The 12,396-nt window shown below is 43.4% G+C and overlaps 1 protein-coding gene across 1 annotated transcript in view; it reads right to left on the bottom strand.

Moving 5' to 3' along the window:
* Nucleotides 1-9,719, bottom strand: part of ALDH1A2 (aldehyde dehydrogenase 1 family member A2) — a 116,494-nt gene extending 106,775 nt beyond the window's left edge. Inside the window, exon 1 of the mRNA XM_052646637.1 lies at nucleotides 9,603-9,719. Within this exon, the coding sequence (XP_052502597.1) occupies nucleotides 9,603-9,719 (117 nt within the window). The remainder of the gene's footprint in view (nucleotides 1-9,602) is intronic.
* Between the last annotated feature and the right edge of the window lie 2,677 nt (nucleotides 9,720-12,396).

Raw genomic sequence — 12,396 nt, 5'->3', positions numbered from 1 at the left:
AAGCGAGGATATAGAGCAATGGGGACTTTGATATACTGCTGACAGCAATGGAAACTAGTATAATGTGTTGGACAAATATTTGTCAATCCCTGATAAAGCTGTAGATATATCCAAGAGTCAACAATATCACTCTAAGTATATATTCTAGAAGGTGTCTCACCCAGGCAGATAAGGAGATATGCTTAAGAATGTTTACTGGAATAGCAAAATGCTGGCAGTATCTTACATGTTAATAGTAGAATAAATTAAAAATTGGGTATACTCAAATAATGGAATACTATGCAACAATGACAATGAATGAATTACAGGTATATCCAACAACATAAATGAATCTTGAAAACACTATGCTAAGCCAATAAAGCAAACTGCAAAGAATATATATGGCATAATTCAGTTAAGTTCAGTTGCTCAGTCATGCCCAACTCTTTGCGACCCCACGGACTGCAGTACGCCAGGCCTCCCTGGCCATCACCAACTCGTCCATTGAGTCGGTGAAGCCATCCAACCATCTCATTCTCTGTTGTCCCCTTATCCTCCTGCCTTCAGTCTTTACCAGCACCAGGATCTTTTCAAATGAGTCAGCTCTTCACATGAGGTGGCCAAAGTACTGGAGTTTCAGCTTCAACATCAGTCCTTCCAATGAATATTCAGCACTGATTTCCTTTAGGATGGACTGGTTGGATCTCCTTGCAGTCCAAGGGACTCTCAAGAGTCTTCTCCAATACCACAGTTCAAAAGCATTAATTCTTTGGTGCTCAACTTTCTTTATACATCCACGTGAGAGCTGGACTGTGAAGAAGGCTGAGAGCCGAAGAATTGATGCTTTTCAACTGTGGTGTTGGAGAAGACTCTTGAGAGTCCCTTGGACTGCAAGGAGATCCAACCGATCCATTCTGAAGGAGATCAGCCCTGGGATTTCTTTGGAAGGAATGATGCTAAAGCTGAAACTCCAATACTTTGGCCACCTCATGTGAAGAGTTGACTCATTGGAAAAGACTTTGATGCTGGGAAGGATTGGGGGCAGGAGGAGAAGGGGACGACAGAGGTGAGATGGCTGGATGGCATCACTGACTCGATGGACATGAATCTGAGTGAACTCCGGGAGCTGGTGATGGACAGGGAGGCCTGGCGTGCTGTGATTCATGGGGTCACAAAGAGTCGGACACGATTGAGTGACTGAACTACTACAACTACAATACTAGAAAAAACACAGCCTTGACTAGACAGACCTTTGTTGGCAAAGTAATGTCTCTGCTTTTTAATATTCTGTCTAGGTTGGTCATAACTTTGGCATGGTATGGTACCATTTATATTAAAAGGTTTAGAATGCGAGACAATAGTACACATCATTTATTAATATGTGTGTATGGGCATATACCAGTGGGAAAGATAGATGCCAAATACCTCTGAGGAAGAAAGGAAAGGAGAGAGGGGATTGGGAGAAGTTCACAGGTAGAGCATCAATGTATTTCTTGAAAAAGATTAGAAGCAAACAGCACAAATAGTTAAGAGCAAAGAAACCTGGGTAAATGTATACACGTTTGTTATATTGGCTACTCTCTCCTGTATGACTGAAGTATCTGATCTCCTCTCCAGTACGTCTAAGAATACAAAATGCTGCTGATGTGCTGAGCCTGAAACATCTCTTCTTTTGAATCATCACGGTGCTTCACGTGCATTCCTGTCAAGAATTCAGCATCTTCTATCATGCACCACAAAGACATTACTTTGCCAACTAAGGTCCATCTAGTCAAGGCTATGGTTTTTCCTGTGGTCATGTATGGATGTGAGAGTTGGACTGTGAAGAAGGCTGAGAGCCAAAGAATTGATGCTTTTGAACTGTGGTGTTGGAGAAGACTCTTGAGAGTCCCTTGGACTGCAAGGAGATCCAACTAGTCCATTCTGAAGGAGATCAGCCCTGGGATTTCTTTGGAAGGAATGATGCTAAAGCTGAAACTCCAGTACTTTGGCCACCTCATGCGAAGAGTTGACTCATTGGAAAAGACTTTGATGCTGGGAGGGATTGGGGGCAGGAGGAGAAGGGGATGACCGAGGCTGGATGGCATCACTGACTCGATGGGCGTGAGTCTGAGTGAACTCCGGGAGCTGGTGATGGACAGGGAGGCCTGGCGTGCTGTGATTCATGGGGTCACAGAGAGTCGGACACGACTGAGCGACTGAACTGACCTGATCATGCGCCACAGTTATTGGTGTGCATGTTCTCATCACATACCCAAGCAGGAATCCTCTCTAGCCTCTTCAGGACAATGCACACATCTTATGTATCTTTTCATGCCAGACAGTGACTAACAATGCTTTGGACACAAGAGGCTCTAATAAATGTCTGATGAATAAATGATGATAAGTAAATAAATTCAGGAAAGCAAAAGGGTGAGCTCTGGCTGCAGATAAAAATAAAAATAACCCTGAGTAATGCAATTAGATAACCTTCCCTGTGAAAATCAAGTTATATTGGTACACTGATTATCAGACTCTAAAATATAGAGAATTCACTGCTTTCATGTTCAGCCAATCCGTCTCATACTATTTCCTGATTTCCACCCAAAAAGGATTCAGTGAGGGAGTCCATTTTTCACACCTCATGAAATAAGACTTTATGTTATCCTCTGTTGATCTGTAGAGATACTTCATAATTCTGTCTTCCCAGTCAAGCTCTTCTTACTTCCCCCTTTCTTTCCCTCTAAACCCTCCAGCACTACACGTACCTCAGCCCATATGTTTGGTGTTAGTCAATGATGGGGGTTGCAGGAGGAGGGAAACAGGTGATTTCTGCCTCGTAGTGAGTTTATTAAATTCACACTACTTTGGCAGATCTACTCACCTGGATGTAGGCTCCATCCTTTCTGTGGGAAGAGACATATTGCTTATACCATTTTTTGACCAAGCTTAATCTCTTAGAAATCCCTAGAAATGACCTGGGGCAAAATCCAAAGAGTCACTGGACTTGAAATCCAAAGACAGGTTAGAAAAACTAAAATCATATAGAAGAAAGTGTATAAAATATAATCTTTAATTATTTTTACTTTTTCTCCATAATTTATAATCAATATTGGAAACTGTTTTGGTCCCCATGATACCCTCAATTCTGTCTAAATAAGGTGTTTTCCACTTTCAACTGGACAATAGGTTTTATCTTTCCAGAGATCTAGAAATAAAGAAATTGCAACTCTGGCTCTCCAAAGGTCAGGCTGTGGTAAGAAAAGGAAACAGAGCAGATATCTACTTCTGGAGGCAACAGAGCCGAACTGAAACAAAAGGAAAGCTCCCTTCTATAATAAAAATTAGAGTATTCACTCACAGACATTCTAATTTTTAACCACATTCTACAGAATTCAATAAACCCCTGTGTTTAGCCCCAGGCTAGTTTGTTGTGAGCCCAGCTAAAGTCTAGATGGTGAAAGCACTTGATTATTATTCCAACTGGAATTTTCAAAGGCTTAAGTGTTTTCAAATTATGCGATAAAACAGAAAGTTGTTGTAAATAAACCATTAAGATTTGGAAGGGAAACAATTTAAACATAACTCTACCATCTTGCAAGCAGACAAACTAGCAATAGAAAAATGCCAGAGATAAGAAATTCACAATTTGGGTTATCTCATATATCTGAAAGGTAAAATGGAATAAAGCACAAAGACAGGTCTGAAAAGGCAATTAAAAATTAACCAAGGTGACATTATGGCAATCATTTCTATGCATTGGTTTGCTGTCTAAGGGGAAATGACTGGCTTTGAAATTAATTGTCACAGTTTTAGGAAGACTTTCAAAACAGTCACTATGTGGTGCTTTTATTGTTTGGAGGGTGAAGTGCCCCCAAACTGGGAAATCAGGACCACTGAAAGGCTCTTTAATTTTAAATTGTATAAACTAAGATTATTTTCCATTTCAAAAGGCATCCACCTCCTGAGAATGTCCTCCTATGCTGCCATACTTCCCAGATTTATGCACCAACAACTTGACATGATCTTTCTTTAAGCTACTCAAAACACCAGAAATGACTCTTTGCCATCTGACATTCAGGACTGGGTATAAAAGGCATGTCGATGCAGAGTTTTGGCACACGTCTCAGATAACTAATTTGATTACTAAAATCCTGGCTGGAAATTGTTTGATTCAGTAACTTTTTAGTAAGGAGAAGTCCTTGACAGGGAAACCTCCAAGGGGTCCCATCTGATAAAAATCCAGTGTAAACATATAATGATTCCACAGCTACCGAGAATATTAAACCCTTATGACTAATTAGTAAACAATGGACTGTTTCAGGAAACAGAAAACAGCTGTTGACTATACAATTCCAATCTTCCTTAAAATGGACATTCATCAATTTGAAGCAAAAATATATTCATCACTTCCCAAAAATGAAATGGAACTAGACTTTGGCTGACTGTCATTATATGCCACTTACTTTTACATACTTGCTCAGTCCTGACAACAACCATCATGTAGGGTAGGTATTACTATTACCTCAGTTTTGACAGATGTAGAAATTGACACTCAGTGAAGAAACTCCCTGAGAGGAGACACCATTCATATGTTGCTTATTAATCCATCTCCAGAATCTGGCACCATTATTTGGCACTATGTGGTGAATAAACGTTAAATGTGCACAGCACTAAGACTTACAAATCTGACCTAGATTTGAACAAGGGCCTATTTTTAACCGAGAGCCTTTCTTTTTTCTAAGTAAGTCAAGGGCTTATAAACTTAATGTGGGCCATACAGCGCTGTTGTAACTACCTGACTCTGCCATTGTAGTAACAGCCACAGATAATATGTGTAAATGAATGGTTGTGGATGTGTTCCAATAAAACTTTATTTATAACATCAAGCAGAAAGTCTACAGTGTGCTGACCCCAACAAGCTGTCACTAACTAAAAGAAAAAAAACAGACATCAATATTTGTATTCCATTATCCAACTGAGAAAGACATGAGAGAAAACTGTATATGTTGATATTTGAGATATTTTTGTTTTGGTCATGGATTGATCATCAGGTTAATCATTGTCTAACATGAAAGAGAACTCCCTGTGCACGCCTGGCTTCTCTCAAACCAGGCTGCAAGAAAATCAGACCTCACAGAACACGTTCCTCAGAAGGCTTTTTTTCATACAGAAAAACTATAATTTCTCTTTTTATAGAAATAAAGGACAGAAGCACTTCAGCAAATGATTCCATATGATTCCTGCCTATTTAACAGAAGGCATCAGGCAGAACTCAGAAAAATTATCTAACTCAAGTCCTACAATAAAGTTTTTTAGCTTCCCTGGGTTAAATGGAGATGACACAAACATGAGAAAGCTGTCCAATTATGAAAAAGTATATTTTTGAAAACCCGAGGTCTCCTATAAACATGAAAATTGATTAACAACTTAGGATCAAGAAGACAATCTTGATTAGAGGTTTAGAAATCACCAAACCTTAAAGAGAGAATCCCTGGGATAGATAAGAACCTGCCCTAGACCTAAAAAAAACCCCACAAACTCAGAGAAATAGCAAAAATAGTAATTTAAAGTCAGGAAATCAAAGGTCACAAAAAGGAGTTCCTTCTTAAGAGGAGTTGACTAGTTCATATTCTCTCCATGTTTCCAACAGAAGCAACACATAAAAATAAAGATTTGAACTTTTTCTCAAAAAAAAAAAGTATGAGACTGTTAGGAAAAGCAAAGTGTATGGTGAGGCAAGCTCTATCAATTTTTCATAAATCAAGGCCAAGGTCTTCCTTATCAATTATTCCTATTTCTTCCTATTCTGTGTCCTTCAAAAGGTTTTGCAAGGATCTAACATATACATGAAAGTGCTAGGTAAGCTGTTAGGCTCCATCACAATGTAAGTGGCATTATAAATGTTATCATTATTGTTATTATTACATTGATCTACTGAAGTACTGCCATGCTGATAACCAAAATTTGGCATTCCATCTTTCTAAAAAGACTCTAAGCTCCTAGGAGTTCGTTCGATGTTTCTTCCAGAGCCCAACCAGTGTAATGAAAAGCACTATTACAGGAAGACAGCCACTTAAAAATTCTTTGAACTGAATTGAAATTGATCCCAGAAAACAGTAGATGTTCAAGAAAAGGTTGCTAAATGAATAAAAGAATAAATAATAGTTGCCCAATGCACATTAGCTCTAATTTTCAGTTTATTGCCTATTTTTTTTTCTCTTCTAGTTCAGTCGGTCAGTTCCATAACCCTCTTCTTCCCTATGTCCCAGCTCTCCACAGTATCAAATCCTGAAGGAAAATAAAACTACTACTAAAACAAAACACTACTCTTTATGGTAGTGTTCGTTATGGTCATAAACTGTCATTGAAAAAGTGATGAACAGAGAGATGGCACAATGAGTGTGTGTGTGTGTGTGTGTGTGTGTGTGTTTGTGTGTGTGTGTGTGTAGTGGGGAGTTGGGGGAAGGAGGGACTAGTAGAGCAGAAAAGATGATAGGGACAATAGAGAAGGTAGGGGTGGGACAGAGTCCGAAATTTTCCAAAGGTCTGGGAATCTGGAAGAGATCTTCCCTGAAGTTAGGGGCAGTCAGCAAAGTGCAAGCCTTGATTTTATCATGAGTATACTCCGACAATATATTCAAATATACAAAAATTTAACAATCAGACTGATAAAACAGAACAACTCAGAAAAAATCTTTAATCCATAAAGGCACAGCTAAAAACAATCACGCTCACTCCTGTGCAAGCCATTAAGCAATCTTCTCAGGATACAAGGAAAAGAGTGTACATTTTCCTGGCCCCAACCCTTTGCTACTTCATGTTGGTGGAGTTATCAGTCTTTCTTGACTAACAGTCTGCAGTTTTTTTTGTTTTAACATATTCCTTTAAAAAGAATCAGTTTTAAAACTTGTTGGGGGTCTAGCTTGCTATATTAGGGAAATAAAATTAGACATATTCCAAAAGTGGTACTATTGATCATTAGTCCTAAATGGGTGTTGGAATTTCAGACAGATAGACTTAGTTTAAAAATTAGATGTAATTGCCTGAGAGTCAATACAAAACCATGAGTTTAGCCCTTTCAGCATTCTTGGGGATTGAACTTTAATTTTGGAGCATTTTCACTGGACAGACAAACAGCAGTAACTTTTATTTCTTATGGTCTCCTTTACTCCTCTTTTACAAAAAATGTAAAATACTTTTAGAAGAAGAAAGAAATGGTGAAAAGTAAAAAAAAATAACATCACAAGTGCAAGTTTTCTGAACGCATGGTACTTAAAATTCTCAAAATATAACCATTTACATGTAAGTATGATTCTATTGTCCCCAGATAATATTTTAAAATCCTATTGTTACATATCCTTCACTAAAATTATTCATTTAACAAGACAAAAATTATTAAGGACCCATCTATATTTATCTGGTACCATTTTCTGACATAAATACTGTATTTCTTTCCTATGTGTTATTCAACAAGCTCTCTAGCATAATAATATTTTAGCTAGTGCCCTTTTAAAAATTCCTAATGAATGTGGTATCACTATTCTAAAGGACCAACTATTGCACCTTGTTCATTCTTCTGCTTAAAATCACTAGTATAATTTCCCTCGCTTTTGATAAGTGAATTTTTAAAAAACTCTCCATTAATCTTATTTTCCTTTTAAGTAAAAAATCACGGCCCAGTACCCTCGGCTATCAAAAGAGCAACTTGTGCTCTCCGTGTTAAAGATGCTGCTTTCCCATACCACTTGTCTCAGAAAATTCAGAAGTCTCACTAAAGGGCCAAGGAGCAAAGCTGCTGGGAATGTTCACAGATACCTGATTTTACAAGGTTTTGTGAAAAGACCTTGCCTTTAGATTAGTTTTGCTCAATGTTTATGAGGGTTGTTTGTCAAGCCTAAAAATAAGGTGCCTCCTCCCCACAAATTAAAGAATCAAGTTACGATCCATTATTTCATTTCTGATTGTTTTTCTTTGTAATAACTGGGAAAGTGGATACTGGATAAAAGTCTCCCCTGAGCTAAAGGACTCCACATTAAAGGCTTCAATTAGCTATAAATCAGTTGTCTTTCCTACTGGGGCACAACAAGAGAAAAAAGGAAGCGGGGGTTGTCAGAGAAAGAGAGCTGGAAAAGCTTCCAAATTAAATTCCTAGATACCTACTGCAAACCTAAAACTCCATTCAGGAGCTGTGAGGAAAATTCAATCCAAAGTAAGACTAAAATCAAACCGTCCCAAATCTGAGCTCCCCTCTCCAGCACAGCTCTTCCATCCCGAAACCTCTTAAAAAGAACCTGAAGAGGTTAGGGACCCTCATAAAACAACTCTTATGCTACATGCTTTCCTTGCTTGTTCCTAAACCCGGAGAAGTGCCACACACTGGCACCATTGTTATGCAAACAATGCCTAAATGGTTGTAACCATTAACGATCTCTCATTAAAAAGACTTTCGAAAATTTGTCACACCATCTAAAAAGCTAACAGGTACATTAAATCCATCTAAATTGGCATTCAAAACACGAGCCACCCTGGTTTTTATCCTATAATTCAGCGTGTAAAATTTCAATATTGATGGGTTTTTAAAAATATTTCTCTTTCAATCCTTAAAACAAAACCAAACAATTCGTTCCTGGACAAAATTCAGTTTATCTCGTAATAAGCATGACGGAAAACAAGTTAAACCGTGTTGCGTGTGCGCAGTATGCGTTTAGGTTGAATGGGCGATGTCTGGAGTAGAAATCAACGGAAAGGAATAGAAAATCAAGACAACTGTAAAAGGAACTCCAAGAAACATTATTTTAAATTGCATCTATTTCTCTCTCACACCCCAATGTCCTAACATAACCTCCCCTGTATGTGTAATCAATACTTTTATTCTATGTCCAACTTGTGGAAAGTAAATTCTATTTACATTAAGGTAGAGAACGCATTTCCTTTTTATGTTGCGGTGCAACCAAAATTAATTCCTGCTTGGGTAACCCGAGATGTCAGAGTTCGTTATAAAAACCAATTTTTTTTTCAGTTCAAAAGCGAACCCGTTAATATGCACGAATTTAAAGACTTCTCAAGTTTTCTAGGAAAACTGCCACTACCTACAAAATTCGAATAAAACGCTGATATTGGATCTACTGTACTCAGAGGCCAGGTTTCCATGAAATCTGCAAAGGCGGCCGTAGCGCTGTGAGCCTGGACGATCCTATGCGACAGCAGCTGGCCGTGCCCCGCTAGGGCTGCGGGGTACCCGAGACGGTCCCCTAAAGGTGGACGGCCGAGAAGAGACGGCCAGGCTGCTCGGCCAACCCGGCGGGGAACCCTTCGAGGAGTGGAAGCGGTGCCGACGCCTTCCTCGCAGCAGTCGGGGCCCGGAGAACCGGACGAGGAGGCAGCGGCGGACGCGGTTTGGGAAGCAGCCGTTGACGGCGACTCTCAGCGCCGCGCGGCAGGCTGGCGGAGGCGAGTCCCCGACGCGTCCCAAGACCCCGGCGGGACTTGAGAAGCCCCAACGCCGAGGACCGGGTGTCCCTCTGCTGCGCGGGCTCGACGGGCTGGGCCCGGAAGACCCCAGCCCCACACCCTGTCCTCACGGAGAGGAAGGAAGGTTCTGGAAAGTCTCCGTGGACGGCCGGCCCCCCGTGGCGCCTTACCTTGGTGTACTTGATCTCGAGGTTGGGCGTGGGCGACGGCAGGAGGTGCAGGGACGCCATGAGGGCGGCGGGGTCGGCCTTCACCTCGCCGGGCATCTCGATCTCACTGGAAGTCATGGGGGCGGGCCGAGGTCTCGCTCGCCCGCGGCGTGGGCAGTGCGGGCTGTGCGCGCGGTCCGAGAGCCGGGGGCGCGCTCGCCTGTATATAGGCAGGTGTCAAGCTGGGGCTCTTCTTATTGGACGTGAGGGCCGAGGCGCGGGGGGCTGGTCCATCCTACCTAGGACGCCCCGGCGCAGCCCCGATTTACATAAAGCCCGCCGCCCAGCGCCGCGCGGCTCGGACGCTTGAGACCCACGGCCAAGTGCGCCCGCCGCCCCCCCTCGCCCTGAGCGCCCGCGACCGCGGGGACCAGCCCACGCGGCCGCCGCAGTCTTCGACGGCGGGAGCGCAAACCTGCACCGCGGCCGCTCGGGGCTCAGCCGCCGGGACTGGCCTCCCTCCGGCCGGGGCAGCGTCGGCGGGAAGCACACCTTGGCCGATGTCGGGCGCCCGTCCCGGCCCTGGAAGCGGAGCGGGGGGGCTGGCGAGGGGACCGGAGCGGCCCGGCGCTTACTCGGCCCCGAGAGCTGGACGCGGTGTCGGTGGGAGAAGCCCGGGCCCTGGGGGGTCCGGCCAAGGAAGGGGCAACCGACGCTGCGGCCGGCACAGAGATCCCCTCCCGGCCCGGACCCGCGGAAGCCCGGCTCCCCTTCTCTCCCGGGGACTCGCGGGACTCCCTCCGCTCTCTTCCCGCCAAGGGCGCCGGGCCCTCCGCAGCTACCGGGTGCCCGCGCAACCCACTTCCCGAAACGCGGCCCGAGGTGCGCCGTGGCCACAGGGTCGGGAACGGGTAGTGATGAGCGAGTTTCTCGCCCTACTACTCAAAAAGAGTGTCCCCGCGATCCTGTCGACGCCGCGCGGCCCTCGGCGAGACTCTCCCGCCCAGCTGCTGCCCTCTGCTGGCCGGGACCACCCCGGGCGGTCTGGGCTGCGCCGGGAAGATGGGGCCTTGGGAAGACGGGGCTGCTCCGCGGAGTTGCAAGCTGCGTTGGCTTTTCTGGTCCTTCCTGATACTTCTTTCTAGAGGGAAACAGGGACTCTCCTCGTCCCAAAACGCACAAGGATACAACTAGTTTTGTTTTTCTGTAGTTCTCCACGTTAACAGATATCATGTCGCCAGACATTGGGCTTCTCACTTAACTGCCTTGAGCTCCCTAATTTAAGCCTTTTCGAAGCGCCAACAGATCTAGTTTTTGGAACTCTGGAGGTCAGCATGTAGGTCTACGTCAAGAACACAGAGACCGCCATCTCAGAATTGGCTTTGGGGTCCTGGTCTAAATCTAGGGTCCAGATCAAAAGACCTTTGTAGGTCACTTGCACTCTCAATGTAAGCCTGACAGAGGTCTACTGATTCTTTGGATGTTAAGTGTCCACTAGAAAAGATCCTGACTTAGATACTTTCAGTAACTAAAACAGCCCTATATTTATTGCTTGGTTCTTAACACCAGTAGAAATAGACTTAAATATATCATTTCAGTATTAGGTCTGAAGAAATAACTTCCAGCCTCTCAGAACCCAACATATCTATATTAAGCTACCAGAGAGAATTTGGGGTTGTGTCTGTGTGTGTGTATGTGTGTTTTGTTTGTTTGGAGAAATTATGGACCTTAGCTGAGGGTCCGAGAAAGCGGTGAGATTTCAGTTCACAGGGGATCTCAATGGCTAAAGATTATGCCTTAATAATAACAGTATATGTTCATGAAATAGATGAAAACCTTAGAGGGTTAGAGATACAACTGAGAGATCAAAAAGTTAAGGTTAGTTGAGAAAGGGAGAAGTCTGTGGCGAGGGAAATCAGTGATGCCTGTGGAACAATTCTACAAACATGTTTTGAGTGCTTTCTGATGCAAGGCATGGTGTAGAGACTGGGTTACAAATAAGACAGCTCACTAGAGTGAGCTTAAACCCCCCACGGAGAGAGAGATGACTGTGACAGGCTGTGGGGAAAGAGCATCCACAACACCATCCGGGTGCCGCACCAAGGAAGAGGCCAGCTCTCTGGGGAAATGGACCTTGGAGGTCGGCCTTAAAAGGAAGGTCAGCCTTCAGCATGGAGAGGAGGAGAGAATAGGCAGAAGAGTCCACAAGAGCAAAGGCATGGAAATGTGTGAATGCTTTTTAGGGACATCAGTGGTGCTGGAGAAGCAGCAGATGAGGCTGGCAAGGCAGTTGCCTCAAGGCTGTAAGGGCCTTAACTCGAGACACTGAGAAGGACAAGTCGTCAAAAGATTCTGAGGAAGAGAAAAGGGAAAATTGTATAAATTAACTGATGAATGAATATTATCAAGAAAGATTGTTGCAAACCAGAAACCACTGATTTATATTCTCCTCAAAGTATAAAACAGGGATATTCACCCTTGACCCCACTCTGGTGTGTGAACTCCAGTTCCATCACCGTGGCTGGAAGGAATGACATGTTAGAGTTATCAGCATTTGTTAAACAGTGCATGCATGCTAAGTCACTTCAGTCATGTCCAACTCTGTGTGACCTTGTGGACTGCAGTCAGCTGGGCTCCTCTGTCCATGGGTTTCTCCAGGCAAGAATACTGGAGGGGATTGCCATGCCCTCCTCCAGGCGATCTTCCTGACCCAGGGATTGAACCCATGTCTCATTATATCTCGTGCATTGGCAGGCAGGTTCTTTACTACTAGCACCACCTGAGAATCCTAGTGAGGAAGAGCAATAAACAGATT

Source organism: Budorcas taxicolor, chromosome 10, assembly GCF_023091745.1.
Source record: "Budorcas taxicolor isolate Tak-1 chromosome 10, Takin1.1, whole genome shotgun sequence".
In the NCBI taxonomy this organism is placed as follows: domain Eukaryota; kingdom Metazoa; phylum Chordata; class Mammalia; order Artiodactyla; family Bovidae; genus Budorcas; species Budorcas taxicolor.
The sequence above is the reverse complement of the archived record's forward strand: the minus strand, read 5'-3'. Positions and strand labels throughout refer to the sequence as shown.